Raw genomic sequence first — 10,937 nt, forward strand, 5'->3', positions numbered from 1 at the left:
CCGGACTCCAGGCGCACAGAATGGCCTTTGAGCCCGGCCCTGTGAGTGTCCCCATCTGTAAAATGGGCCCGTGATCCGCCTCCCTCGGGGGCTGCCGGAAGGGCTGCGGGATGGAGAGGCCGGCTGGGTCATCCTGCGGCTCGCCAGGCCCTGGGCCAGCTTCCGCCTGCGCAGCCCCGAGGATCAGGGGCGCTCCCGGGCCCGGCCCACTGCGCCCTAGATCTGCTCCCACCCCCGCGGGGGTCCGGCCAGGACAGGGGCCACACTGGACAGGGGAGACCCACCAGAGACCGTTCCTGAAGAGCAGAGTGGCGCCCAGGCCAGGCGGCCCATCCTCAGCTCCCGCTGTCCCCACGCCTCCCTCGGGCTGGACGGATGGACGCACGCCGGCCTCTCCTCCCAGGAGAGCCCAGGAAACACTGGCCTCTGGACTCCGTTTCCCTTGTGTGTGACACCCACCACCCACTCCTGGCTCGGGGGCTAAACCCACCGACATAAAGCCCAGAGCTCTCAGGAATGGAGGACCCCGCGCCAGCTCAGGGCCCATGACCTGTGCCTGCTGCCTGCTGTCGGGGCTGCATCCCGAGCCGGCCTCTGGCTCCCCCCAAGCCCCCCTCCTACCCCGTCTGCCTGGGGCACAGGTCCCACCACCGGGGACCCCCTCTGTTGCTCGGTGCCGGGGGCCTGGGGGGAGCATCTTGAGGGCCCACCCCCCAGAGCTCCAGCCCAACGCGGGAGACACACTCAGGTCCCCGGGCAGCTGAGCCAGTGTGGGGCGGGGGGTCAGGGGACATCTGGGAGGGCTGGGGACCCCAGCTAGTGGGGAGAGGGTGGAGCAAGAGTGGACAACAGACGAGGGAAGGCCAGGACCATGGAGACACGGGCAGATCTGTGAGCCGAGCAGGCCGGAGAATCACTGCACGCAGGGCTCCCGGCCGTGTAGACGGCAAAGGAGCCACGAATCCTGCGCACTCCACCGAGCCCCCCACTCCCAGACGGCCCCACCCTCGGCTCAGCCCCCCACGAACTGAGACCCCCAACCCTGGCCCCGAGCACTGTCCACGGAGCACGGGGCCAACCGTGTGCTCCCACCCCCATGCCAGGGGTGAACCCGAGGAGCCCCCAGAGCCAGAAGCCCAGGCCCCTGTGCCCCGGGCGCCGGCCCGGCCTCCCCAGACCCCGCGGGGCCAGCACACGGTGGAGAAACACTTCCCAAGTCCTTTATTGGGCCGGCAAGGCCGGGAGCTGCCCTCGGAGTGGGGTCCCCGTCTGGAGTCCCCAGGTCGGTCCCTGCCCCTGTTCCCGACAGGGACAGGCAGCTCCTCTGCCAGCTACTTGATGCGCTCCTTCAGGTACTGCCAGCCCTCCTTCGAGTACTCGCAGGCCTTGGAGGGAGCCACCGACAGAGCCGACATCACCGTCATGATGCCTGTGGGCGGGGAGGGAGGGAGGCCCCGCACCTTCAGCCCACGGGGTTGGGCCAGCCCCGGGGGACACCCTAGCCCTGCAAGACTCTTAGAGGCGCCACTGCCAGCTCCGTCCATTCGACACGGGGAAACTGAGGCAGAGGAGGGGCAGAGCCTCGCCTGGTCTGAGGTCACAGCATGCGCTGCGATGGGGCCCCAGCCCGCAAAGGAGGCTCCGTCTTGCTCCCACCGCCCTCGACTCTCCAGCCCAGCGCCTCTTTCAGATCCGGGGGGGGTGGGGGGGGGCGCACAGAGCAGAAAGGGGAGGGTAGAAAGGTACGGCCCGGAAGCAGGGTGGGGGTGCTAGACGGGGGTGTCTGGGGCCCCCCCAGGCAGAGGGACTCCCCAGGCCTACCTGAATTCCAGGAGTCGCGGAGATGAAAGTTAAACTTGGGGGGCACTGGGAGCTGGGAAGAGAGGGGGGGAAGGGGCTGGTGAAGGGAAGCCCGTCCCCACCCTCGCCACCCCGGAGGCAGGCAGAGCAGCACACGCCCCCATTCAGGGGACACCAAGCAGGGCCGGAGGGGCCACCCCAGAGCTGGCACCCCCACCTCCCGCCAAGCCTGGGCAGCGCTCGGATCGCCGGGTACCTGGGGAACCTTCAGGCCGGTCTGGTCGCACACGTACTGGCTGAAGCCGTACACGGCGGGGGGCACCACCTCCTCGGCCTTCTGCAGGACCGCCTGCGTCTTCTCGCTGGGCCCCAGCAGCTCCTGGTCGTACACCAGGTACACGGCCACCCCGGCCACGCTGCCCTTGAGGAGGAACCTGCGGGCGGGGAGGGGGCGGCGGCAGCTCAGCGGACACGGCGGCCACCATCGGGGGTGCGAGGAGTCGGGCGCCCTGGGGACGAGGCGGCGAGTAGGGGAAGCACAGGGCACCCGGGGGGCCCGGAGGCGAGTCTGACCTACTATGCACGGCCCTCAACTGACAGCGTGCAGAACACGGGGCTGGTCACCCCATTTAACCGGAAACTGAGGGACAGGGCGGCACTCATGATCCCGCAGGGAGCAGGGGACAGGGAAGACTTCAGACCCATGACATTCTGCCTTCCAGCCCCCGGAGGGACGTCCCCCGGGAAAGCTGGGGGGGTTCTACGTGGCCCTGGTCGCATCCTACACTCACACACGCGCTCTGCGCGCGCAGGAACCTCCCAATAAATGCGCGCGCACCCCCATTTCACAGAGCAGGCCACTGAGGCTCGGAGGGGTCTCGGATAGAGTCGGGGGACAAGGGCTCGCTAGGAAGCGACCTCGGGAAGACCCTCCCCACCTGAACCTCAGATTCCCCATTTGGGCCATAGGGACCAGACCCTACGGGAATCGAAGAGCAGGTCGGGAGCAAACCGGAGGGGGCGTCCCCGAGGGAGTGGACTTTCTCGGCGGCTCGGGGCCCGCTCGGCGACCCCACGCACCTCATCAGCGACCACACTCGGGGCACCATGGTCACTCGGCTCGGCACGCAAGGACACTGGACTCGCCCGCCGCTTCCGGTTGCGGCGCCGCAGAGGCCTCTGGGAGGCGTAGTCGCCCTTGTCAACCGCAAAGACCTCTGGGAGTCGGAGTCTCGTGGCTGCTCCGAGACCCCAGGAAGGGTTGCGGCCCCACCGCGAAAGGACTCTGGGAAGCGTAATCTTCACGGCCCGGGCGCTGCAAAGGTGTCTGGGAAATGCAGTCCGCGGCGCCTCTTGAAGCGCCCGCCGTCTAGCCTAGCCGCCGAGGCTCCTGGGAAATGTAGTCCGACGCGGCCCTGGGGACGTGAGGGGAGAGAGGAATCTGGTGTCTGGAGTGAGGCCTAAGGGTGACCCAAGAAGATGTCGGAGCCCGGGAGGTCCACCCGCGCCCGCGCGGGGGACTAAGCGACCGGGCCTAGGGAGACAGTGCGAAGAAGCCGGTTGTCACGGCAACGCGGGAGCGGAATTGTGCGAGGGGGCGGGGCCTGAACCACGTGATCGGGCTCGGTGGGTGGGGCTTCCTCCCGGGGGCGGGGCCAAAGCCCCTGTTTGGTGGGGAGAGCTAGGCGGGAGGCTGTTGCCCGGCAACGCCTGGGCGCTGAGGGCCGCGGTCTGGCCCCGCCCCCCCGTGGAGGGCTCGGCGTCACGTGATTCAGGCCCTAGGGGAGGGGGCGCGGTCGGGGGCCAGACCGGAAGCGGCCGTGGAGGGAGGCCGTAGGGGCGCGCACTTGGCTCGCAGGCCGAGACCCCCAGCCCCGCTGGACGGCGGGAGAAACTGAGGCCCGAGTGGGTGAGTGTGCGGTTGGGTCGCACGCCCCGTTTGTCCAGAGGGGAAACTGAGGCCCGGCGAGGTCAGGGGACTGGTGGGTTCTGCGAGGATCTGGTTTCCCCCGTTCCTTCCCCATCGCAGCCCGACTGCTCCACCCATCCACCCGTCCATCCGTCCGTCCGTCCGTCCGTCCGTCCGTCCATCCGTCCATCCGTCCATCCATCCATCCATCCGTCCGTCCATCCGTCCATCCATCTATCCATTCATCCACCCACCCATCCACCTATCCGACCCCTGCGAAGCTGCTGGGTCAGGGCGGGGGTGGGAGACGGCTTGAGCGGAGGGCCTTCCCGGGCTTTCCCTGGAAGTGAGGAGAGATGGGAGCGCGATCCCCGGTGAAGGGACGGCTGGCTGGCTGGGGAAGGCGAGCAGTTCACTTTCCTGAGAACTGAAAGATTCATAGACAGGAGTCGGGGAAGACACAGAGGGACAGAGGGACAGGGACCGGAGCCAGGGGGCCTTGCGGGCCGGGGTGAGGCGCTTGGTCTCCATCGGGGGCAGTGGGGAGCCTGGAAGGGGCTGGAGCAGAGACGGGCGCGCCAGGCTTCTTTTCATAAGATCATTTGGAGGAGAGGGTGGGAGGGAAAGAATGGGAAGATGCGGGAGCCAGGGAAGTCCCCCTGTTTGCCCCACCTAGAAACCCCAAGATGTGATCGGCCTGTGCCCTTTGTAGGGGAGATCCTTGACCCCCCGAACTTTCAGCACCTGACCTATTTCTCTTTTGCCCTCTCCCTGGAGCAAGTAAACCCGCCCCCACAGCTGAAGTCACATCTTAACTCTGATGACATGGGCCCCCTGTCCCTACCCCAGCCCGGAGTGTCCTTCAGAGGGTCTCCAGACAGAGTCGCCTTTCTGGGCTCTCCCGGGGGTCACCTCCCCCATTCCTCATATCTGTCTGTGTCCATCTACTATCTGTTGAGCACGACTGCGTGTCCAGCACAGTTTGGGGCGCTGGAGACCTAACAGTGAAGAAAACAGGATTCCATGTCCTTGCTGCCCTCGTGGGGCTGCCAATCTAGGCGGAGACGGGGACAGTGAACAGGAGACCACTCATCAAGATGATTTCAGGTGATGATGAGTGCTGAGAAGGAGATGACAGTTCTAGAGGTAAGGGAGAGAGGGGGTCCAGGAAAGGAGGTGCTTTAGAAAAGCAGGCCAGGGAAGCGCCCTCGGAGCAGGTCATGTTTGTGCTGAAACTTTAAGGAAGTGAGAGAGCTGGCTATTGGGCTGTATTTCGGAAGAGCATTCCTGGCAAAGGGAACAGCCAGTGCAAAGGCCCTGAGGCAGATGGTGACTGGCTGCTTCTGAGGAACAACGAAGAGGCTGGTGTGGCAGAAAGCAGAGTCAGCAAGAGGGGCTGGCCCGTGCAGGGCCTCCGTGGCCACCTGGGAGTCTGGCTTTTGTCTGAAATGAAACAAGGAGGATTTTCAGCGAGGGGAGGCGAGATGTGATTGGGTTGCTGCACGGAGGGAGAAAGCCCTAGAAGACAGGAGGGGATTGGCACAGTGGTTCAGGTGAGCTATACGGTGACCTGGACTGGGTGGTGGCTGGGGAGATGGAGAAGAGGAGGCAGGGCCAGGGCCAGGGGCATCCTCATGGAAGTTGGGGAGACGGGGGTGCCTGTGGGCCAGGCCCGTGCGGGCCACCCTCTCTCCCGCTGCAGACCCGGGAGGGCCATGAGGGTGCTGCTCCTCACTGGGCTGGGAGCCCTCTTCTTCGCCTATTATTGGGATGACAACTTCAACCCAGGTGAGTGCCTGGCCCGGGGGGGCGGGGGGGATCGGGCTGGGGCTGTCCTGTCCCCCCTGGAGGCTGACCACCTCTGCTCGCTGCCAGCTAGCCTCCAGGGAGCCCGGGTGCTGCTGACTGGGGCCAGTGCAGGCGTCGGCGAGGAGCTGGCCTACCACTATGCGCGCCTGGGCTCCCACCTCGTGCTCACAGCCCACACCGAGGCCCTCCTGCAGAAGGTGAGACTCCCCATTTCGAGTTTAAAGGTGGGAGTGGGAGTGGGGTGGAAAACGGGGCCTGGGTTTGAATCTCGACAAGGATTCAGGCTTCCTGTGTGACCTTGGGCAAGTCGCTTAACCTCTCTGAGCCTTAGTTTCCTCATTTGCAAAGCAGAGACAGTAAAAGTACCTTCTCGTGGGTTATGGTGTTGGGTTGATGCAGTAAGATAGTGAGTATAAAGGAGGGACTGTTCCTCAGTAAACGAGGGTATTGATAGTGTCGAGCCTTTGTCGAGAGCCGGGGTTCTCAAACTCAAAAGCAGGGTGGGTACAGATTTCTTAGCAACAGCCCATTGATGCTCCAAGGGAATGTACAGCTCTTGGGGACAAACTTTCCTCAATTTCAAGAGAGGCCAGAAATCCCGAGATTTATTTGAAAATCTCCTGAGTTTTAAATCTTGGTGATTGAGCAAATAAAATGCCCCCTATTCTGGCCCGCAGGCTGCCGGTTTGCGACCCCAGTGGTAAAGCTTTGGGAATGAGGCGGAATGGACCCCAAGGCCTAGAGTAGGGGAGGGGGCTTCGGGCTGGGGGCCCCCACGGGCCGGCGAGGTAGGGGGGGCCGGCCGGGATGGAGGGCCCACGGGCAGCTCTGGCCCTCCCAGGTGGTAGGGAACTGCCGGAAGCTGGGCGCCCCCAAGATCTTCTATATCGCTGCGGACATGGCCTCCCCTGAGGTGCCCGAGCGCGTGGTGCAGTTTGCGCTGGACAAGCTGGGTGAGGGGCGGGCCCTGGAATCCGGGACCTTGGCCGAGGCCTTGGGGGCAGGACCCGAATTGGGGTGGGGGTGTGGTCGTAACAGATGTCTGAGGGCGGAGATTTATGGGGCCCAGGGGCGTGGCTAGGGGTGGAGCCTCATTGCATCCCGGGGTCGGAACCCTGGACCAGGCCTCATGGGATCAGGGACCAAGCCTGGCAGGATCCAGGAGTAGGGCGGGGTCTCTTTGATCTTAGGCGCAGCTCCCTGGGTTAATACTCTAGCCAGAGCTTTGCTAGTTCAAGGGGGCGGGGCTACGGGCGGAGTCTCAGCCGTCCCAGGGGCGGAGCCTCAAGGACTACCTTGGGGCTGACGGACCTCTCCCGGCCAGGCGGGCTGGACTACCTCGTGCTGAACCACCTCGGCGCCGCCCCAGCAGGCACACGAGCCCGCAGCGCGCAGGCCACGCGCTGGCTCCTGCAGGTGCTCCGCCCATCCGCGCCCAGGCCCCGCCCCCTCCCGGCCCTGGCTCCGCCCTCCCGAGGCAGGCTCTGTTCGGCCTATCCCCGGGCCCCGCCCCTCAGCGTCCAGGCTCCGCCCCCTCCCGGCCCTGGCTCCGCCCTCCCGAGGCAGGGTCTGTTCGGCCTATCCCCGGGCCCCGCCCCTCCACGTCCAGGCTCCGCCCCCTCCGCGTCCAGGCTCCGCCCTCTCCTGACCCTGGCTCCGCCCTCCTGGGCCAGGCTCCATTCCGCCTACCCCCAGGCCCCGCCCCCTGGTTCTAGGCCCCGCCCTTCGGGGCCAGGCTCCATCCCGCCTATCCCCAGGCCCCGCCCCTCCGGGTTCTAGGCTCCGCCCTCCCAGGCCGGCGCTCCAGCTCCCCTGTCCTGGACTCCACCCTCTCGGCCATCCCTACCTTGGGTCCTGGCCCTCCCGGGCCCCGGTCCTTCCGGTTCTAGGCTGCCAGACCTCTCGGCCTTGGCTCCACCCTGGGGCCAGCAGTCCAGCTCTTCCATCCAGGACCCCGCCCCAGCCCTCGAGCCCCTCTTGTCCCTACCCAGGCCCCGCCCCAAGGTTCTAGGCTCCGCCCCCTGCCTCTTTCCGTCTTGGGTTCCTCCTGGGCCGGTGACTGGCAGTCGCCACGTCCAGGTGAACTTCCTGAGTTACGTGCAGCTGACTTCGTTGGCGCTGCCCAGCCTGACGGACAGCAAGGGCTCCCTGGTGGTGGTGTCCTCGCTGCTCGGTGCGTGCACGTTGGGCGGGGCGTGGGGAGGCTCACGCTGGTGAGCCAGGAGGGGCCAGGAGGGCTTCTTGGAGGAGGGGGAGCTGCGTGTGGCCGCTCAGCCACGCCCTCCCGTGCCCCCAGGCCGCGTGCCCACGTCCTTCTCCAGCCCCTACTCGGCGGCCAAGTTCGCGCTGGACGGCTTCTTCGGCTCCCTGCGGCGGGAGCTGGACGTGCAGGACGTGAACGTGGCCATCACCATGTGCGTCCTAGGCCTCCGGGACCGCGCCTCCGCCGCCGAGGGAGTCAGGTGAGGCCTGGGCCGTGAGCCGGGGCCGCGCAGGGGGCTGTGGGGGGGCTTGCCCAGCCCCAGCCGCAGTCCCCACCGCGCCCTCCCGTCCCCAGGGGCGTCACGAGGGCCAAGGCGGCCCCGGGGCCCAAGGCGGCCCTGGCCGTGATCCGCGGGGGCGCCACGCGCGCCTCGGGCGTCTTCTACCCGTGGCGCTTCCACCTGCTCTGCCTGCTCCGGGGATGGCTGCCGCGCCCCGGGGCCTGGTTCATCCGCCAGGAGCTCAACGTCACGGCCGCCGCCGCTGCTGCCTGAGCTCCTGGAGGGTGCGCCCCTTCATGTTCCCAGAGAAACACCCTCCATCCAACCGTCCGGGAGCCGGGACACCTCCTAGAGGGTGGCCACGGCCCAAGATAGTCCTCGAGACAGAAGAGGAAAACCGAGAGAAACTTCCAGCACCTGGAAACAGTCCGCTGTGTGCCAGACCCCTCGTCAGGGACTGGGGAGGCATTGCCTCCGTCTTCTCCGCGGTCATCGATGATGTGATCGCTGCTTCCATTGTACAGATGTGAAAACTGAGGCTCAGAGAGGCGATGTGCCTGGCCCCAGGGCCCTGGCCACGTCAAACAGGTCACACCGCCGCTGAGCCACCCTGGGAACTCTCTCCACCTCCCACCTGGAACCACTGCATCCCTGATTTGCTCTTTCCACTCCCTCAGCGTCGGAGCACCCCCAACCCTGGTACCCAGCAAGGGAGGGCCTCCACGCTGTCCACTGCTGGTGGGGCCTGGGGGGCGGGGAAGAACGCGTCTGGGCTGGACCCAGCGTCCCGTTTCATAATGAAACTCCTTCTTCCCTTGCACATCCGTTGTTGCAGTTGCGTGGTCCTTCCAATTGGCTGGCGGCAGGCGGGCAAAGAGGGGTGGGTGTGTGCCACGGGACCAGCATTCGCAGCCCCATTTCACGGGTGGGGAAACGGAGGCCGACAGGGAGGCGCACCTCACCCAGGAAGTCAGGGGCGGAAGGAAGGGTACAGATTGTAGCCCAAAGGCTTTATTTCCAGCACGCAGTCCATGCTTTGTGCACTAATAATGATAACGCGCATCAGGCACCACGCCCTTGACGTTCATGATCTGGGGCATCTTCACAGCTGGACGTCGGTGCTACCATTGTTCCCATTTTACAGACGCGGGAACGACACTTTGGGGGAGGGAGTCAATGGCTGAAGCTGGGATTGTGACACCAGCCTGTCCCTGTTTAAGGCCAACGGTGGGCTGCATCAGCACATCGCTGATATTTACAGTGATGAATTGAAAATTTCCCTTCCCTAAAATGGTAAGCCAGCGCGCTGCTTGCAGAAAGGAACTGTAAAGATAAAACCTGTAGAATGGAATGCAGTGCTAGAAAGTGCTAGCTGCTGTTGGCTGCCCAAAGCTCTAAGATTAGCAGATCTTCGAAGGGCTAACCCCAAACAGATCAGCCCCAAAGCAGGATTGGAAGAGAAAAAACAGAAAAAAAAAAAAATGTGTTCGCACCACGCCTCCCATCCCCGCGCCACCTAAAATTACAGCAAGTGAAACCAACTGCCACCAGGGGGCACTATGCCACATCACCATCCTCAGCCCCAGCCCAGAGCTCGATCTTATAATGATACCAAGACGCCCGCGGATGGGAGCTCGCTTTGGCGCCAGGTACCATTGTATTTTGTTCACGCAGCTTGCAGTAGGTAGTATGACTGTCCTCATTCTGTAAACGGGGAGATTTGGGTCCTGGCAGCTGAAGCCGCTGGTGCAGGTGACCCAGCCCGCGGCGGAGGGACGGTTCCAACTCAACCCCCCGGCAGAAGGAGGTGCCCAAGCCGCAGCCACGCCCACCGGGTCCGACTCCCAGTGCGGCCCGCTGCGGAAGACGCGCATGCGCGAGGGGCCGGGGTGTGCATGCGCAGGAAGACGGGAGGGACTCCTCCGGCCGCCAGGGGGCGCGCACGCCGCCCCTGCCTCTCTGGCCCGCTCCGCCGGCGGAGGATAGATATCCCAGAGTCCCGCGCGGCGCTGGCCCTTCCTTCCGCCGTGGCCGCCATTGGAGAGCAGCAGGTTAGCAGCGCTCTGTGCCGGTGGCATCCGCCGCCATCTGAAGCCCGGGGCTCTCTCGCGCGGCTCGGGGGGTGGCTGGGTGTCGCGGGAGGGCCCGGGGGAGCCGGGGCGGGGGGCTCCGGGTGGCGGGGCCCGAGCCGGGACTCACCGCCACCCCGTTTCCGCCGCCGCCGGCAGCCATGGCCCTGCGCTACCCGATGGCCGTGGGCCTCAACAAGGGCCATAAGGTGACCAAGAACGTGAGCAAGCCGAGGCACAGCCGCCGCCGCGGGGTGAGTGCCGGGGCCGCGGCGGGAGGGCGGGCTGCGGGGCCCGCGGAGCGGGGATGGAGACCCCGGTGCCTCCTGTCCGCGCCGCTGGGACGGAGGCTGGGACAGGAGGAGCGGGGCTGGGCCGGGTTTTGATGTACGAGTAGGAGTCCGCCCAGCGGAGGAGGAGCGGGCCCAGGAGGGTGGCTGCTGCGTGGCGCCGGCGGCCCCGCGGGCAGGGGCGCGGGCTCGGGGAGCGGCCGGCTGACGCGCGTCCCCGCAGCGCCTGACCAAGCACACCAAGTTCGTGCGCGACATGATCCGCGAGGTGTGCGGCTTCGCCCCGTACGAGCGGCGCGCCATGGAGCTGCTCAAGGTGTCGAAGGACAAGCGCGCGCTCAAGTTCATCAAGAAGCGGGTAGGGCGGCCGGGCCGGGGGGCGGGGGTCACCGGGGGGGCCCGGGCCCGGGCCCGGGCGGCCGCTCACGCCGCGCTCGCCGGCAGGTGGGGACGCACATCCGCGCGAAGAGGAAGCGGGAGGAGCTGAGCAACGTGCTGGCGGCCATGCGCAAGGCGGCGGCCAAGAAGGACTGAGCCCCGTCCCCCCACAGCAATAAAAGGCTTCGCGGAACGCGCC

At 66.2% G+C, this 10,937-nt stretch overlaps 3 protein-coding genes across 45 annotated transcripts; 2 read left to right on the forward strand and 1 right to left on the reverse strand.

Annotated features, from left to right (window-relative positions):
- Window positions 1-1,204: 1,204 nt before the first annotated feature.
- Window positions 1,205-3,558, reverse strand: MICOS13 (mitochondrial contact site and cristae organizing system subunit 13). Its single transcript, XM_005611479.4, has 4 exons — window positions 2,881-3,558; window positions 2,057-2,234; window positions 1,822-1,873; window positions 1,205-1,429 (listed from the first exon to the last, which is right to left on the reverse strand). The coding sequence occupies exons 1-4, from the start codon at window positions 2,907-2,909 to the stop codon at window positions 1,332-1,334; spliced, it is 357 nt and encodes a 118-aa protein (XP_005611536.2). The 5' UTR covers window positions 2,910-3,558; the 3' UTR covers window positions 1,205-1,331.
- HSD11B1L (hydroxysteroid 11-beta dehydrogenase 1 like) lies at window positions 3,433-8,821 on the forward strand. Of its 42 annotated transcripts, none has more exons than XM_070273570.1 (9): window positions 3,582-3,709; window positions 3,830-5,262; window positions 5,380-5,497; window positions 5,585-5,715; window positions 6,360-6,471; window positions 6,843-6,934; window positions 7,622-7,691; window positions 7,815-7,980; window positions 8,076-8,821. In XM_070273570.1, exons 3-9 carry the CDS (start codon window positions 5,425-5,427, stop codon window positions 8,272-8,274), a joined length of 843 nt encoding a protein of 280 aa, XP_070129671.1. In that variant the 5' UTR covers window positions 3,582-3,709; window positions 3,830-5,262; window positions 5,380-5,424; the 3' UTR covers window positions 8,275-8,821. The 42 variants fall into 42 exon arrangements, with proteins under 42 accessions (XP_070129665.1, XP_070129668.1, XP_070129648.1 ...); XM_070273544.1 differs by having other exon boundaries at window positions 5,412-5,497; window positions 7,510-7,691; XM_070273562.1 differs by having other exon boundaries at window positions 5,412-5,497; window positions 7,598-7,691.
- A 273-nt stretch (window positions 8,822-9,094) lies between these two features.
- Window positions 9,095-10,931, forward strand: RPL36 (ribosomal protein L36). 2 transcript variants are annotated; one of them, XM_070273577.1, is made up of 5 exons: window positions 9,146-9,294; window positions 9,676-10,052; window positions 10,230-10,324; window positions 10,584-10,718; window positions 10,805-10,931. In XM_070273577.1, the coding sequence occupies exons 3-5, from the start codon at window positions 10,232-10,234 to the stop codon at window positions 10,892-10,894; spliced, it is 318 nt and encodes a 105-aa protein (XP_070129678.1). In that variant the 5' UTR covers window positions 9,146-9,294; window positions 9,676-10,052; window positions 10,230-10,231; the 3' UTR covers window positions 10,895-10,931. The 2 variants fall into 2 exon arrangements, with proteins under 2 accessions (XP_023500308.1, XP_070129678.1); XM_023644540.2 differs by having other exon boundaries at window positions 9,095-10,052.
- Window positions 10,932-10,937: the final 6 nt, after the last annotated feature.

This window comes from Equus caballus, chromosome 7, assembly GCF_041296265.1.
Source record: "Equus caballus isolate H_3958 breed thoroughbred chromosome 7, TB-T2T, whole genome shotgun sequence".
NCBI lineage: Eukaryota > Metazoa > Chordata > Mammalia > Perissodactyla > Equidae > Equus > Equus caballus.

Bases quoted from the DNA above. Each gene is read 5' to 3' on its own strand.
- MICOS13 (XM_005611479.4), bottom strand. From the start codon at position 2,909: ATGGTGCCCCGAGTGTGGTCGCTGATGAG. The intron at 1,874-2,056 runs GTACCCGGCGAT...CTCTCTTCCCAG, and splicing joins CCGGCCTGAAGGTTCCCCAG to CTCCCAGTGCCCCCCAAGTT. The intron at 1,430-1,821 runs GTAGGCCTGGGG...CCCCGCCCACAG, and splicing joins CCGCGACTCCTGGAATTCAG to GCATCATGACGGTGATGTCG.
- HSD11B1L (XM_023644522.2), top strand. From the start codon at position 5,344: ATGGAAGTTGGGGAGACGGGGGTGCCTGTGGGCCAGGCCCGTGCGGGC. The intron at 6,935-7,509 runs GTGCTCCGCCCA...GTCCCTACCCAG, and splicing joins CCACGCGCTGGCTCCTGCAG to GCCCCGCCCCAAGGTTCTAG. The intron at 7,981-8,075 runs GTGAGGCCTGGG...TCCCGTCCCCAG, and splicing joins TCCGCCGCCGAGGGAGTCAG to GGGCGTCACGAGGGCCAAGG.
- RPL36 (XM_023644540.2), top strand. From the start codon at position 10,232: ATGGCCCTGCGCTACCCGATGGCCGTGGGCCTCAACAAGGGCCATAAG. The intron at 10,325-10,583 runs GTGAGTGCCGGG...GCGTCCCCGCAG, and splicing joins GGCACAGCCGCCGCCGCGGG to CGCCTGACCAAGCACACCAA. The intron at 10,719-10,804 runs GTAGGGCGGCCG...GCTCGCCGGCAG, and splicing joins TCAAGTTCATCAAGAAGCGG to GTGGGGACGCACATCCGCGC.